Source organism: Mauremys mutica, chromosome 3 (assembly GCF_020497125.1).
Source record: "Mauremys mutica isolate MM-2020 ecotype Southern chromosome 3, ASM2049712v1, whole genome shotgun sequence".
Taxonomy (NCBI): domain Eukaryota; kingdom Metazoa; phylum Chordata; order Testudines; family Geoemydidae; genus Mauremys; species Mauremys mutica.
In genome coordinates this window covers 173,229,963-173,248,013 of record NC_059074.1, presented here as the reverse complement: position 1 = coordinate 173,248,013, position 18,051 = coordinate 173,229,963, and the positions used below count along the sequence as shown (strand labels likewise).

The window sequence follows — 18,051 nt, the reverse complement described above, 5'->3', positions numbered from 1 at the left end:
CCAAAAAAAAAAACTTCCTTGTATTTTATTTTTTCCTAGTGAATTACTGTGATGTGGTATAGAATAATACCTTAGTGGAGAGGTCCTTTATTATTTGGAGAATTCAATTTCAGATACTATTTGTCCTTGCTTGCTTCTGTTGACTGCAATGTGCGATTACTCTGTCTTACCAGATAACTGAACTGTTGTACAAGGATGGACGTTATTGCCAGACGCCTCCAGGACCAACTGGTAGAGTTTCAATTTCTATGATTGTAACTTATCCACAAATCCGTTCTTCTGTGTAATGATGGGCTTGAGGGATTACAACAGTAAACACTGATTGCTTCTTTTTGAAAGTGAAATTCAAAAACATGTTGGGTAAAATCTTTATCCTGATAATCACAGCATATTTTATTGAGATCCAATGTGATCTTTCATTACTTTTTTTTAAATTAAAAATATATTTCATATTTAGAAAAATGAGCAGTTTTTAAAAGTAAGATAGAGATTTCAAATAAATCAGTCTGTGTCAATATTATTCATATAGTGAAAATGTTTAAGTAGAATCTTTTCCAATTAATGTTCATTTTGATAACCTTTTCTAATTTTATAAAAGAAAATGGTACATATCAATCCAAATACATTATTTTGGAACAAATTGACTCTTTTCATTTAATCTAGATAAATACATTGTCTATTTTTTGTTTTAATTCCTATTTTTCTGAGTATAAGTTTCGTACAGGAAATGGAACCTTTTGGAAAGTCCTTAGCTCCTTCTTGAGGCTTGAGTACAAGGCCATATACATTTTTATGCTTGAATGCATAAGAAAATTAGTGCTGTTAGCTAAACCATCTTTGTTAATCTTGATTTTCATTGGCTAATAGGCAGCTCTTCACAGGATTATTGGATCTACTTGTTAAAATCATTTAATATTCTTTACTCTGTATTTATGTTCCACTAGCTGGCTATAAAAAAACATTTTAATATAAAAAATGTGTAAAAGATACAGAATAAAATATGCAAAGCTTTAGGAAGCTATTTTTTCTTTTGAGCAATGACAAAATATTTGTGGCAACTATTTGGGGTAGTGGGTAGGAAAGGGGGGGAAGGCCTTGGGCAGTACCACTTCTGTCACACAGTGGTGGAAAGAATAGATTGAAGTAAGATTCTGTACTGAAAAGCTGTCACTGGGTCTGAAAATAATTAATATTCCTTTCACTCACCAGTTAGATATGTGCTCCCAAACCACATAATCTCTATGCCTCAGTGATCATTGTTGCCATTTCAGAGCCTCTCATCAGGGTGACATCTCACACCAAAATGATTTCTTATAAATTAATCTTGATAACATGACAGTCTCAGTAATTTTAGTGGAATGCTTTCTCTTGTTTTTTTCCACAGAAGCTGTTGGCTATTTTCTTTATAACTTGATTGACAGCATGAGTGACTCAGAGGTACAGGCCAAGGAGGAGCATTTGAGACAATACTTCCATCAGCTGAAGAAGATGGTACCATTTCATTTTTTGCTACATAATGCCTGTCCTGCCTGACATGTATCTATTAGATTTGAAATTGCTGCTTTTAAGTACAACTAGACCACTTCTCAATGACATGCAAGAGCTGGAGACTTAAATTATGTCTGAGATAATTTCTGTTAGACAAATTTCAGTTTGGTTGTATTTCAAAACTCATGTAATTTTCCCCCCACCTCTTGATACAGAATGTAGTAATCCCTACAAATATCTACAGAGGCATTCGCAACCTGCTGGACGCCTATCATGTTCCTGAATTAATTAAGGTCTGTGGTTATATAGTAACTATTTTATTTCTTTAAAATATAAAATATATATGGCGTGTGTTCCAGGAATATAATCTTGCCAAAATAGATGTATTTGATTAACTGTGTAAACACTTCATCCTTTCCCTAAATCTTCTTTGCTCTTGAAACCCAATTTTATTTTAGAATATTTGTGAAGAGCTACATTTGATGAAAGTATTCTAAAGAATCAGTCTTTCCTTTTAGTAAATCTAATAACACTAGAAAAAAGGCTATTGTACTTGCCACAACATTTTTAGCATTTTAAGCTCATTTTATTCATATAGTTTGTTCTTTTTATTTACTGGTATTTTTATGTCTTATTAAATTTTAGGATATCATTTTAGTGACTGATAGAGAAAAGTTGTCAGTAGCAGACATTCCAAAAGTAAGTCAATTCACTGATAGTTGGATTTCTCTGTGGCATAGTAATCAAATTTTTTTGGGGGAGGGGGGAGGGAATAATGCATGAAGATATTAACTAGTTCTCAGTGATATAGTTGTGTAGCCTACAACTAGAAGTATTCCTGTTTTGGGAGGAGTTTGAGGGCCATGCAGAAGGAAGCACAGTCTAGTAATTAATACACAAGATTGGGAGTCAGAATATGTAGGTTCTTCATCAGACTTGCTGGTTGAGCTTGGCAATTCATTTAGGTTCCATGCCTCAGTTTCCCCATTTGTAAAATTCAGGTTATAGTGGTGGTGTGAGGCTTAATCGTCTTATGCACTCTGAACTCCTTGAATGACAGGAGTATAAATCAAGTATGGTGGTGGTTGTGTGGCATCAAGTCTTTTTTTAATCTTCAGTATGCCTAGGCAGAGAGGTAAAGAAACAGGCCTCTTCTCTCTACTTCTACCACTAAAGAAATAAGCCTGAGAGAAGCAGATGTTTCCACACTGTAAAAATGTTAGACTTCAAAGCTCCCATGGCTTCAGTTTTTATTATGCCATTGTCTCAAGTTTTTAACTGGCATCAGCTTCTTAATTAGCTACAGCATTCTTAATTGTTACAAATTTTTCTTTTGAATTAGGAATGAACAGGTTTCATCTTCCTTTGGCAAAGTGACCTATTTTTTTTAAAAACTTTTGTTTTCTTTTTTTCACCTGTTTTTAGAACACTGAACTTGAAGTGTCTGCTTTGGAGGAGGAACTGGAAAAGCTAAAAGCTGAAAAGCAACCTATTGGAAATGTCCTAAAACAGCTTATAGTTGCTCTCTGTGCAGAAGAGGTAACTTGAGCAAGGCAGAGATAATTGCAAATGCTGAGCTATATTTAAAAGGAATGTAGATGACTGTATTATAGATAGATGTAGTTAAGCAAGGACAAGCGCAGTGCTTGAGGTTTCAAGGTTTGATGCTTATAAATCAAACATAAGTGCAAAAAAGCAATTAAAGAAAAAGGTTAACTAATTTCAGCTACACCTTGAATGACATGTTTTGGGGTTGCTGAAGTTTGTTTACGATAATCTGCAAAGTGAATGATAGTAACAGCTGTGATAGGTTTATCATACATGCCAAATGTCCTTTCAAGCCATGGCTCCGGTCTCTTATATCTAGATTGTCAAGCAACTGATACATGCAGTAGTCATTTGCAAGTCAAATATTACTAGGTTGTTAATGCAGGGATTGAAATTCCATTTTCCTGCTGGAGAAAAGCTCTTTCTGAGATAAAGAGGCTCTTGCCTTCATTCGGCGAGCGTCCAGCTGTAGCTCATATTCATTTTAGTGTGTCTGCAATTTGTGGGATATCATCAGACTTTTGTCCAATTTCTTGTTCAGTATGATTTTGTCATATACCCATGGTTTTACAAAGAGCCATAACTGTGTTTAAGATTATAGCACAGTATTCAGTATTGCTGTAAATCCAGCCTTTGGAGAGATTCTGTTTCTCAAATGACTGTCTGTTATAATGCTGTACCTGAGACTATAAGAATAGTCTGATAAGTCATAAGCTTTAATATGGTACCCATTAAATTGCATAAACAACAACGCAATTGTTTTAAAAGATTTTTTAAAAGATTATGGCAAATGCTGAAGCAGCCTGTTCGTTGATTAGATTATGAACTGGTCTTACAAAGTTTTTTCAATTTTGTGTTTAGGATATTGGTGCCTGTTGAAATTAAAGCATGGCATTGTACATAAATATTAGTCCATATACCATAGTAAATCATGTTTGTAGTGCTGTGTGACAACAAAAATCAGTCTGTAATAAAACATTGTAGAGACTGCTATTAAAACAGGGAGACTAATGCCTAAAATACACCTTTCAGTTAAGTTGAACTGAAACATTTTGGGAACAGGTGAATTTATTTTTTAAAATTAAAATTAAATACCAGCTTTGTTTCATGAACATGTTTTTTGGTATTAAAACACTAAAGCTATTCATACAGCTACATACTGAACCCTAGCATTTATAATGTCGTATTGACTTTTTCCGTGGTTCACATCTTTGCTCTGTTCCTCTTTTTTAGAATATGCAAAAAGCCCTTGAAGTGAAAGCAAAATACGAACCGGACATGGTTGTTGGTGGCTATGCAGCCTTGATAAATTTGTGCTGTCGACATGATAATGTAGAAGATGCAATGAACCTGAAAGAAGAAGTGTAAGTACACCGGCACTGAAACATGTCACAGAGATTTATGCTGATACACAGACCTTGTTGAATTAAGTAGGTTGAATATTAACCCCTTCATACATTTTTAATTAGTTTTCCCCCATGTGTATAATTCTTAAGAAAGATCAAGAATTTTTGTTAAAACAAGCAATCCTTCTCAGATTATCACACTTTTGAAAGTGTGCGTGTGATGTATTATCTTAAATAAGCAAATGATTATGTTTTTGTCAACAGCCTTTAGCCTTTAAATTCAGGTTTATTTTTGAAAAGTGGTAATATAACTACATTTATATTGCATCAGAATAGCAATGCTTGTAAGTGACATTATATTTTAAGACCTGTCAGCAAACATTTCCTTTTTAAACCTCCATTTTCAGAGATTATATCTTGGTTGTGAAAATTAGCTCCCAGCTAAAATGTGTTACGCATGGTTTGTCTGGGAGCAAATTGTCTTACAGAGCATTCTCCTTTCTTATCCCCTTCCCGCCTCACCCCCCAAAAAATTAAAATTCAATTTTAATGTTGCAGTGAATCATGATAGTTATATATAACTTTTGCATACTTTTGATTCTCCCCCTTCCCTTGCTAAAATTTACTTGGATTTTACAGTGGAATTCAAGTCAGGTATCCATAATTTGGAGGGAGCTTTGTCAGTGTTGAGAGACACACAAAATGGCTCACTTGTTAGTATTGGGAAACTTGCTATTGTGTGTATGTAGTAACTTTTTCCATGCTGTTTTTTTTATGTAAATATCTCATCGTGAGATTTTTACCAAGTAAGATTGAGTTTTATAGTAGTGCTTCAAAGGTAGGTCAAGGTTCATTGATCTGCTGTGAGGTTATTATAGAGCTGCCAACAAGTGCCTTAAAAAGCACCTTCCTCCTTCAATACTCTTGGGAAAGTGACTAAATTAAAGAAAAAATACTATGAATAGTAGAAATCGAAGGGGCTACAAAAGGTGGATGACTTTATGTTCAGTGCTATTTGTACTGTAATACTCAAAGACGGGGTGTTTGCAGGAAGAAGTTTCTGTCTTAAATATGGGAGAGGTGTGCCGTGTTCTTCCCTACTGTCAAATTGATAAAGACATCCCTTTTTTAAATTCTCTGAAAAGTTTCTTTGCTGCCTAATATCCTTTTTTAAAGAGAAAAAATGTACTTCAATGGCAAACTTTGACTGTCAGATTCTCTGAAATATTTTACTCTAACTTCTGTGTAACTAATTCCATACCTTTGTTACTTTGTCTTTAAGAATAACCCTTCATTCTATATACTTTAAAAACTGAACTTCTATTAATGCAGTTTTTAATACGTTCTAATTTTTAGCTTCCGTAAAGATTCATCTGTTGCTCTTGACACAAGCAAGTACTTAGCCTTGGTGAAAGTCTTAGGAAAGCATGGCAGACTAGAAGGTAAGCCATTTGCTTTCAGTATAAGTTACTGCTGTATAATAAAGGTATCTTGCCAGTGGACTAAAAATGTGAGTTGATATTAATGGTATATCATGTCCTGCAAAGTGCTTGAACATTTTGCATACAAATTTGCATGTGAATTCAACCAGAGATGCTTGGACAGTACAGGCCATTAGTTTTAATGGATTGGCAAGCTTGTCATTTACATTTGCACAGCTCAGTGCTTTTTGCATTTCTGCAGCTAGTTTTTATTAGCATTGCTGTTTGGATTGAGTTTGAAGATCATGACTTATGGCACAAATTGCGTATGTGCCTAGACTAATGGCTTTGTTTTTGCTTAAGAAGGTCTGAAGGCTGAACATAGAACCTATAAACATAACCTTCTTGTAAGGGTCCAAACACTGCAGTAAAAATCCGGTAACTTGTTTTATGAAGTACTTTAATATTTTTTAATGTTGGTGTTCATTTATATTTTATTTATATTACAGTTTAAAGTCTGTGTGATAGAATGATTTGTAATTTTGGCTTTTAATGAGCATATTGCATTCGATACCCCAACTAGATTCCTAGGTCTTTGCTGTAAATTATACGGACTTCATGCCTAATAATGTAGGTAGTTCTTAAGCTGATTATTATAACCTACAGGCTATTGCCAATTGTTTTAAAGAAGGGCTACAAAGTCTAGCCAACATAACTCAGTCTTTCAGTTTTTAATCTTACATTATGGCTATTTTCTTTGTTAATGTAAAATTACACCTTTTTTTCCTCAGCAGATGATTTCATTGAAATTTCACTTGACCACTTATTAGAATTATATTCAAAACCCTGCCCCCTTCCAAGTGACAATAAATTAGATCCTGGTCACCTCTACAGTAAAGAAGTATGGCTACATTTTCTGAGTAGCATTATTTTCTGTGGTACATTTGTGATCTGCAAAGCTCTTCTAAAACATTAGGCTGCTTTTATTGCTTTTATGTAAAGTGGTCAAAACATTTTGCCTGCGCAATAATTAAGAACATTATAAAAATGCACTTATTCCATATACCAAAATGTTTGTTTCTGCCTTCCTAATGAAGCTTAATGAACCTAATGTTTTAACATGCAGTCTGTTAGAAAGCTTTCATTGGCTCTCCTTGGCTAATTAGTATCGACATAGCAAACAGGCCCTATCGGTATCAGACCATTAGTCTGGCTGTATATTCAGTGTAAACACATCTTTATTATCTGGCCTCGTGACAAGCCATCTGCTAAAGAAACAATGGTGTGATTTAGCAGATGTTAGCATTGAACGATAAAAGCATCCATTTAGTGGGATCTTGCAGCTATAGGGCAGACTGTACAGGGTTATGTGGTGCAAAGTGGGCACACAGTTCCTATCTATAATTTGTAGTCAAAGTTGCAGTGAATGATAAAGCCATGCTATTGTGGATTTATAATTGTAGTCTCGTTTAGAAATGCAAGTAGTAATTAACTTGAAATCGGCATTATACACCAGAATTTACATTCCTGCTGGGTTTGAAATGCTGTTTTAATAGCAGTTTGTTTTCCCTACATGAAATTACCTAAGGTTCTTTTGTGGTGTTTCATTGTAGATGCTATTAACATTCTAAAGGAGATGAAAGAGAAGGATATTCCTATCAAAGATACAACAGTCACGTCCTTTTTCCACATCCTTAATGCTGCAGCCATGCGAGGTGAAGTTGAAACAGTGAATCAATTACATGAGTCCATTCTGACACTGGGCTTAGCAAAGCCTTCTGCTAACCTCTGTTCCCCTCTGATTACTGTTCACCTTGAAAAGTAAGTTTTCTGAGGCTTGGTATTAAGGGTAGGGTATGAGCTAATATTTGTTCATATTACATGATTTATTTATTATATACATACACACAAACACAAGTGAAGATGTAGTATATTAAAGTAAAACTTTTTGTGAGACTGTTTTCGATGGAACACTTTGAAAAACAGACCAATAGCTTATTTTTTGTTAATTATATTTCATTTCATGGTGCCTACATGAGAGCTATGACTATGTCACATAGACAAATTTAACACAATCAAAATTTGCTCACAAATTGGTTGTTTCAGATTTTAAGCCTTGCAATTGTTTGAATAAGGGATATTTGGTCATAGCATGCTACATACATCCCTAAGTTATTGAGACAAAAAGCACCCAAAAGATGTATATATTTCATTGTCACTGCGCATATCAATAACACTTATGTGGGTTGAAGTTAGGTTTCCTTGTCCATTAAGTAATTAAGCGAAAAGTTAAGAAATCTGATACTACTCCCAAAGTATCACCATATAGTCTGGGTGCTCCAAGCCAAATATTTCCTATTACTTTTCCATTGGTACCAGTAGTATAATTCAACAGGAGAATGAACTCCGTGCATTTGTTCTGGCAGGAAATAATTTTCATACACTATGTGGCATATGTCCTTGCATAGTCTTTTTAATATGAGACACAGTTACTTGAGGAAAATTCCACATTTGAACTGTATATAATAGGTCTTTATCACAGGAGTGTCAAGAATTAGGTCCCCCCCATCCCTCCAACAAACAGTCTTAAGTGTTCAATCTATTTCAAGTTTTCAGGCCTTCTCTTCTTGGCTGGAACTAGGGGTGCTGGAACTAGGGGAGCAGGAGGTGCGGCAGCATTCCCTGTCTTGAAGTGGTTTCCATCAAATGCAGGGTTTACGGTTTGGTTCAGCGGCTCTCAGCATTACCACTATACAAATTGTCCCAGGACCCCTGCTTCTATCCATTTTAGATTCTGTCTCAATTCATCAACAGTCTCTTCCAATTTGGTCACTGATTTAATATAAATATGTTCTTTTGGTTTTTTTTTAAATAAACCCCATATAAAATATTACTGATGTATTCACAATGCCATCTATTGAACAGCCAGTCAGCTTTCAAGAAGATGTGCTTGCTAACACTGGAACATCCAGTTGTTGCTATATTAACTACCAATGTTTGCTCTTATGTGTTAGAAAAATCTTTCTCTATAACCTCATACATATGTGCATGGTTTTGTAATATTTAATTTTATTATTTTGTATATTTTAAAAATTTGTCATAATGGCCCAGTTATCTTTGCAGACTGTATGAAAGTTCTCTTCATAAAAATAAATATTCCAATACATTTGGCAGCAGTCAAACACCCTTCTCAATCAGCAGCACAGGCTTTCTTTGGTGCAATTCACAGGATGGGACAGTTAATTATGAACTTAGCTGCAATCATATATATATATACACACACACACACCAGTAAATGTTTACTATTACACTTTTATACTGTATAGCAAGAACAATTTTCTGCATACTTTTTATATAAATGACTTTCACAGCCTGTGTCTGGCATTCACAGACTTGTACACATTACTACAATATCCTACATGTGTAGTGAAGGTTGTATAAAGTTGTTTCAAACAGGGTATGATCATGTAATTAAAGACCTTCATGCATGTACAAAAAGGGGCAGAGTAAAGGTTGTATGTGTAGCTTTAACTTTGTCGTTTCCTAACTTTTTGTGATTTTGACTGCTTTCACAATGACACTGTAATGAAAGATTAACTTAGTCTTTTAATGGAATTAGGTTATTTTTAAAAAGTGAGACACACACACACATTCCATAATGTGGAAATATTTGGCTAGAAAGCACTGGAACACACTATCCCAAATAAGTTAAAAGGTCTGCAAGAGTTAGCTCCTTCCCCGCTCCTCTCAGGAAGACAAGACAGAGTTTCTTCCCTTATTACGATAGGTAAAGCCTTGTTACTCCATCCTGACTTTTCTTCTTAAAAAGGAAGGAACAGTTTCTACTCAGACTTCGCAAAAAGTTCACCTTCAGGAAGTGATCAAGCCTGAGAAATTTGTTCCCAGAAGGGTGAAAAGTTTTGGACAGTTATGATTGAACTGAGCATAGTGTTAGAATGGGTATAATTATACATGTCCGCTATAACATTTGCTCATCACTGTGGTTCCCAAGTGATTTGCTACTTGCAATGCTATATAGCTCCATGGCAGCACACATGCAGGTGGTAAACTCCTGGAGTTAAGTTGCTGGTACAGTTCTGTCACTTCAGAAGTTTGGCAAGCCAGTGGGATGAGCTGCAGGATTTTCTAATGTTCCATGGAACTGGCTCTGCTGGTGCCATTTAAAAAAAATAAAAATTATTAATTCCTGACATTGGTAGGATGGAAAGGAAAACCCTGTGACTGTTATGGAAGATTTAAACAATCGTAGTTTTAAAATGTTTAATCTTGCCTTACCTGTCTTTTTGGATTTACAACTAAGGTTTTACATTTTCCAAATCAGTTTCAGAGACTTGTTCCTCCTACAGACAGCGTGCAAGATAGGAAAGATCTTCAGAGCCTTCACATTCTTAACACTTTTTAAGGTTGACAGTTCCCAATAAAATATTTTCTTAACAAAATCTGATGAAGTAAAAAAGAGGTGTTCATTAGAGGGACGAATGTGGAGCAGTTGCGGACTCCTATGATTGGTACAGCAGGGAGCCAACCCCACATTCTCGTAGCCCACCTTAACCCTCCTACAAGGGGGGTTTGGATGGTACGTTCCCAGCAATGGATTTGTTGGAGGGACCTGGAGTGAAAAAGAGGGAGAGCTGGTGGAAGCCCCAGGCCCCGGGTACGGTGAGTTCCCAGCAATGGATTTGCTGGAGCGACCTGGATGGAAAAAGAGGGAGAGCTGATAAAAGCCCCCCAGGTAATTACAGAATAAATCTGAGGTTACCTGCACTGTACATTACCTGCCGGGTAGTCCCAGACATCTAATAATAAAGTTGCAGCCTGATTAAACCCATGTCAAATATCTCCTGTCCTTCTTTTAGCATAGCCAGACAACCCATTTTCTCTACCTCCCCACCCCCAGTCCTTTTATGGGTAGACAGGGAGAAAATTTTACTAACTAGTTCAGAAATAGATGATCATAGAAATAAATTTAACTTAAATAATAAAGACAGTTTTTTGTTTTTCCCAAGATAAAGCAATTATCCCAATTAAAGTAAAAATCCTTTAAAGTGATCTTAAAAGGTATTAGCTTTATTCTTGGTGTGAGCACTGTATTAGCTCAAGAAATGTAAATTCAGGAAAAATCGCAAAAACCTACATATCCAATCTTCAATCCCTCATTCGAGATAATTCTTCTTTGAATGGTATGGCAAAATATCCTAATCAGGATATTGACTTTGGATGTTTTTAATTTTGAGCAGCCTGTCAAAATCTTCCATAGGAATATAATAAGTTGAAGATTGGGCTAAAAACTTGTCTTACTTTTGAACTGATTCTTCCAGTTGCTGATAATGGGGAGAGGTTAATGCTGTGACTGTGTGTGTTACCTGTATAATATGAAAATCCTTGAGGATTTAGTGGGTAATTTTTTGGGTTATTCTTTGCTCTCCTCTATCAACTGTCAAGGGAAACCTACTCAAACACTAAGAGATTTACAAAACTGTAAAGAGGTTTGTGAAGCTAATCTACTTCTGTGCTATACGGTGCTTTACAGGAGGGAAAATAAACATCTACTGCAGCTAGTGATTTTACTCGTACAAGATAGCTGCTGCACAAGCAATCTTTTAAAATATAAACGTGAATGTAGGCAAAATATGTAACTATTTTGTTAGCAGAGATCAGTGAACAAAACCTGTTTAATTGGTAGAGTCATTTGAAAATACAATCCAGTTACACCTTCTGGATATTTGTTTAAAAATGATCAAAATAGCAGTTTTAATTCATGCTGTCCACTAAAGGGCCCTGTGGGTTAATTTGTTCTGCAGTCTGTGTGAACACACATGCATTTCATTGGTGTCTCATATACCAGGTGTGTAGGTGCAATCTGAATCCTCTGTTTGTCCATAGTTCTTATCTAGGTTTCATAGACTTAAGTACATGTGTGGTTTTATGTGCTAGAGATGATTCCTTGGTAAATACAATACTTTTCATGACCTTTTAACTCATTAATTTTAAAAATAGGTTATATTTTAAAATATTGCTTACTTTAATCGACAGGGTTTTTTTCTAATTTTCAACATCTTTAATCCAAATATTTATATTATATCTGTATTTTTTTCCTCCTAGTTTAAAACTCTTAAGTGCTGCAAGGAAATTAAGGAGGTTTGGCTCTTTTACTACATTATTGCAATTAGGAATTTAGCATCATCAGTGCCAGAGGACAAAAGTGGTTCATTTGCCCTAGGGGGACAGCACGGTGATAAGATGATTTTTCGTCAAGGATCATTGGGTCGTAATTAAGTTACATTCATGGCTATTGCTTTTTGAAGGATGATTGGTAAATGACAGGCTTCATGTGCTTAATACGGACAGTGTTCACTAGGGTTTTTTCTCCCTCTGTCAGAAAATCCTGTTGAGCCTGATAATGTAAATGTGGCATTTTATTCTGAACAAAAGAGCAGGGAAATGAGCTATCTTGTCTAATCATTCAGTTGTTTAACACCGACTTCCAGTTTAGACTCAATTGGCTGGAAAGCACTTGACATGTGAAGTTAGTGCTGTTCGGAACGCATGTTTGAGTAAATTTTAAAGTAAGTGACAGCTAAATTGTACCTAGGGAAATTACAAAGCCTTCAACACAGTTAATTTTTTGGGGAGGATTAGTTGTAATTGCAACACCAGTCTCCTTGAAGATTCCTTGCTGTAGCTGATGAACAGAAAAAAAACATTTAGTTATTTCAAGAGCCCGTTTTCTTAACAGAATAATTTTTGTAAAGCTGATTGTACCTTACTGAATTGATTTCCCTCCACGCTAACATCTGCTTCAGATTTGCAGAGAGGGATTTGTTTTAAGAGTTTTTTGTTTTTTTTTTTCCCCTTCCAGAGTCCCTTTTTTCTTTCTCCTTCTCTAGTGATTTCAGGTTTGAGAGCTTTTCAATCAGTAAACCCCTTAGGTAAATTGCCACTTCACTAAAGCTTTATGCATAACGTTGTAGCACTTCATTCCAATTAAAATCAATATTTGGAGTCTTTTTATCAAGCAGACTCTCTGGTTTGGAAAGTTGTTTATTACAAGTAAAAGGGTTAGGTTTAGAGCTACATGCTGTAAGAGGGGAATGATTTATATAATTTGAAATAGGTATGAGAGAAGAATTAGATGGTGGTCAGTCTTGTTACAGAGCCTTATCCTACAAACACTTATTCTTGTCTGTAACTTTATTTATGGAAGTAGTCCTACTTAGTAAAATTACATGTATAAGTGAAATTACCCACATGGGTGTTTTTTCAGGATTGGGGCCACAGTATATAAGAATTCACGAGTGCCCCAGACAAAAATAACTTGCCTCGGATTCTTACAAATAGAACAGTCTAAATTGCAGTGCAATGCTGAGTTAGAGCTGTCTTGTATTGATGTGAGGGTCAGTCATAATACGCTTAGGCTGCTTCTGTCATTTAGGTTATGATAGCATACCTCTTTTTTTTAAATGAAGAGATTGCAATGAGAGAAGTAATATCTGAATTGCTTATGTGAAGTGTTTTTAAAAGAGAAATAGGAGTTTGCCCTTTAAAAAGAAGCATAAATGGCATTTGTCGATACTAATAAAAAGTAAAATTTTAATAGTAGTTCACCCATAAAAACAAAACTCCCGTTCTTTTCAATGATCCATGGATCACGTGAATTTATATTTAAAAACGTACCTTTCATTGGTGACCCCATGGACACACAAGTTTGCTAGCCTGGTTGTGAATGCTGCATCAGGGCTTTACTCTTTTGGGGTCTGATCCAAAGTCTGCTGAAGTCATTGGACACATTAACTAAAATGTGTTTGGGATCAGACACTTTATCCATTATATGAACCTTTGAGATGTAAATTTGGATATTGATTAATATATAAATTGTATAGGAAGATTGTGTCCAATAAGATTTTCAGGCATTAACTTGGACCTGTCTGGTTATGTGCACACACATTTTGTTCTAAATGTAACTTACAAAAAATAATATTCATACAGTTCAATTAAAATGCAGAACTGTTGTAAGGTTTAGCAATATATGTATTCAGAACATTAACATAATCTTAAAAATAAATTCAATTTTAAGGCTGTGTAGTAAGTTCTTGTTTTGTCAATGGGCTTTTTTCTGCTGAATTATTAACAACAACTCCTCACAAAAATACTTGCTAGTCGGAAAAAAAAATCCTCTTGAAACAATTGCATTTTGTATAACAATTAAAAGACACTATGATTTATTCTGCAAATTGTTGTAACTCAAGCACAAAGCCATTTAAGCCTGCCAGGTTTAGTTTCTACAATTCCAGTAGCATTAAGTTCCATTTGTATTAAACACAGCTCCAGAATACACATTTATATTTTCCTTTATTTTGCATTTTATAATAATTGACAACCAATCCTATACATTTACCTTAAAAAGGTTGTCTTACAGTAAATTGTGGTTGGGTAGCCTTATAAAACAAAAACTCGCCTGCAATATTGTTCTAAGGAAATTTGAGACAAATGTAGTAGATTTTTATCACTGTAAGCTGAAGTTATAATGCGCTGGTCTCATTATTGAGCTTAAACTTGTATTGGGGGCCTGAGTCTGGAAACATTTTGTATGTTGTATCAGCAGGAAACACCATAACATGTATGTTATTTGCATTTTCTTTTTGTTGGCTTTTTTTATTCTGTACACACAGTATAAATATCTTCAGAATCATACATTTAGAGACCAAAAACTATTAATGTGTCTGATTAACATTCCAGTTATTCATTCATTTACTGATAGCTTTGACCTAAAAGAGTCACTTTAATGCTGTGGGTATACAGCTGAGACAATACTATTTCAGTTTAAGAATCAATCTGAGCTGAATTTACAACTGAAAACTTTAATTTATATGTGTAAGTGCTGTTGTGCCTCACAAGAATTTGAGTAGTTTTCAATAAAAACTGATTTTAAAGGTGTTAAACTGAACTTGAATCTAAAGCAGAAGAAAATACTGATTATATGAAGCTTTATATCCATCTATATTTCATCCATAGTATTTCTCTTGTATGACAGTAATCTAGTCTGCAACATCTACTTGCAGTTTTGAAATTAACCTGTAATTTAGTCTTCACCCCAAATGACAAAAATTCAAATGACTCTGTGGGGTGCCAGAAGATGCACTGTAAACAGGGCTTAGTAAGGGGATAAGGTAGAGATCCGTCAAGTTAGGCTCATTTTCACAGTGTCAGTAATATTACAATAACATTAACATTTCTTCTGCATTTATATTTTACTTTTTAATACATTTTAAAATATTAATATAGATGAAATGGTAATAAAATCAAGGGCAATGTAAAATTTTGATTAACTAGAATGATACAAAACTAACACATGCCATATTAAATGGATTAAAAACTGGCTAACTGATAAGTCTCAACATGTAATTGTAAACAGGGAATAATTACTTAGCAGGTATGTTTCTAGTGCGATTCCACAGAGGTTAGGTTTTGGCCCTATGCGATTTAACGTTTATCAGTGACCTAGAGGACAACATAAAATCATCACTAATACAGTTTGCAGATGACACAAATATTGAGATGGGGTAAATAATGAAGAGGCCAAATCACTGATGCAGAGCAATCTGGATCAGTTAGTAAAATGGACAGAATAAAACCATACATTTTAATACAGCCAACTGTGAAGTTATACATCTAGAATCAAAGAATACAGGCTGTATTTACAGGATGGGAGGCTCAATCCTGGGGAGCAGTAACTTGGAAAAAAGCTTGGGGTAACATGGATAATCAGCTGCATGTGAACTTCCCGTGCTATCCTGTGGCCAAAAGGGCTAGGACTCAGGCAGTGTGAGTACCACTGAAAATCAGCTCGTGTGCCACAGGTTGCTTACCCCTGGGCTAATGCAATCCTTGGGTGCATAATCAGGCGAATCTCAAGTAGGAGTAAGGCGGTTGTTACCTATGTACTTGGGACGGGTGTGATCACTACTGGAATATTGTGTCCCGTTCTGGTGTCCACAGTTTCAAGAAAGATGTTGATAAATTGAAGGGGATTCAGAGAAGAGCCATGAGAATGATTAAAGGACAAAAACATCCCCTATAGTGGAAAAACTCAAGGAGATCAGACTACTTATCTTTTGAAAGAGAAGGTTAAGGGGTAGTTTGATCACATGTATCTACATGGGGAACAGAAATTTGAAATTAGAAGCGTCTTTACCCTATCAGACTACGGTATAACAAGGTCCAGTGGCTGGAAGTTGAAACTAGGCTCCGATTAGATTCCGATTAGAATCCGATTAGAAATCAAGTGCAAATTTTTAACAGTGAGAGTAACTGACCTTTGGAACAACTTACCAAATGATACATTGATTCTCCATCACAGGAAATTTCAAAATCAAGATTGGATGTTTTTCTAAAAGATATTCTCAAGTTCAAACAAAAAATAATTCAGGAAAGTCCTAGGTCCTGTATTAGGCAAGAGGTCAGAGTAGATGATCACAGTGGTCTCTTCTGGCCTTATCGGTGAACATTTGTGCAAGAGAAAAATATGAACAATTTTTGGAAGTGAATTAACTTTAAATGACAATATAATTTCCTTAATTAATTCGGGCTTATGAAATACTGTTGAGGAAATGCTCAACAGAAGTTGCTTCAAAAATTATTATTACTGTTTCAGGTCTACAGTATGGATTTACACCTGCTGTAAACAGACTTCAGACATACATGTTTCTTACCCACCTAGTCCTACCCATTTTTACCAGCCTTTATCTGGTTGTCTTGCAAAATATACAAAGGATCAAATATCACACACAACAAATGTTGATTTTTTTTTTGCTCCACAGATTATTTTTACATATTTTTCCCATACCAACCCTCTGCTCTCCAAACTGTTTCTTTAAACCTCCTAATTCCATATGACTTTTCTACACTGGTCTCTCTAACCACTGATTTCTCCACACCCTCTGCTCTATTTCAGCTGTTATCCTGTGCTTTGTATGTTTGATTGTAAGCTCTTTAGAAGAGGGACTGTTTGATTTGGTTTGTCTTCTCTTTTAAAAAACACTATTTACCTGTACAGTGCTATACAGATTCTTAATTATTTTAAAACTCTTCTTGTTGAGTATATTTAAAAAAATATATTGGTGTTTGAAGTTACTATGACTTGCATAAAAACTTTGCATACATAGGGCAATGACTATAGTGTAATTCTGCTTGGAATCTGTCCTTTTTGCACAAGTATACTAAAAATAAAAGTTTTAATTTAAAAGAAAAAACTTCTAGTCTTCAAAATTGTGAGGATAACTTTGAAAATGTAAACCAATTCAGTGGTTTGTACCCAAATGTGCAAGAGATGCGCTCTGAGGTGAAGATCTAGTCACATGATCAATATTTCTATAGGATGTTTGTCCATCTGTGGAGAAACTCAGTCCGTATTGCCAAAATAGGACTGTCTATCATTAAATATGTTAATTTGAAAACTTCTGTTCCTGTTACTTTTAAAATATATTTTAGGTCTGTCAAACGGTTAAAAAAATTAATTGCGATTAATTGCACGATTAAAAAAAGTAATCTTGATTTATTGCACAATTAATCACACTGTTAAACAGTAATAGAATACCATTTATTTAAATATTTTTGATGTTTTCTACATTTTCAAATATATTGATTTCAGTTACAACACAGAATACAACACAGAATACAATGTGTACAGTGCTCACTTTATATTTATTTATTACTAGTATATATTACTAGTAGTGGGGAGGGATAGCTCAGTAGTTTGAGCATTGGCCTGCTAAACCCAGGGTTGTGAGTTCAGCCCTTGAGGGGGCCACTTAGAGATCAGGGGCAAAATCAGTACTTGGTCCTGCTAGTGAAGGCAGGGGACTGGACTCGATGACCCTTCAGAGTCCCTTCCAGTTCTAGGAGATAGGTATATCTCCATTAATTTAATTTTAATTTTAATTTTAATTTTTTAATTTAATTTGCACTGTAAAAAACAAAAGAAATAATGTTTTTCAATTCACCTGATACATACCTTACTGCAATCTCTTTATCATGAAACTTGAACTTACTAATGTAGAGATATCTACAAAAAAAACCCCTACATTCAAAAATAAAACAATGTAAAACTTTGGAGCCGACACATCCACTCAGTTCTACTTCAGTCAATCCCTCAAACAAATTTGGTTACAATTTGCAGGAGATAATGCTGCCCACTTCTTATTTACAGTGTCACCAGAGAGCAAGAACAG

The 18,051-nt window shown here is 34.9% G+C and overlaps 1 protein-coding gene across 1 annotated transcript in view; it reads left to right on the top strand.

The window, feature by feature from the left end:
* The window catches only part of LRPPRC (leucine rich pentatricopeptide repeat containing), a 162,748-nt gene that overhangs the window by 57,914 nt on the left and 86,783 nt on the right, over nucleotides 1-18,051 (top strand). Inside the window, exons 16-23 of the mRNA XM_045011106.1 lie at nucleotides 174-231; nucleotides 1,385-1,491; nucleotides 1,704-1,781; nucleotides 2,134-2,187; nucleotides 2,914-3,027; nucleotides 4,270-4,400; nucleotides 5,739-5,824; nucleotides 7,417-7,624. Of these exons, the coding sequence (XP_044867041.1) occupies nucleotides 174-231; nucleotides 1,385-1,491; nucleotides 1,704-1,781; nucleotides 2,134-2,187; nucleotides 2,914-3,027; nucleotides 4,270-4,400; nucleotides 5,739-5,824; nucleotides 7,417-7,624 (836 nt within the window). The remainder of the gene's footprint in view (nucleotides 1-173; nucleotides 232-1,384; nucleotides 1,492-1,703; nucleotides 1,782-2,133; nucleotides 2,188-2,913; nucleotides 3,028-4,269; nucleotides 4,401-5,738; nucleotides 5,825-7,416; nucleotides 7,625-18,051) is intronic.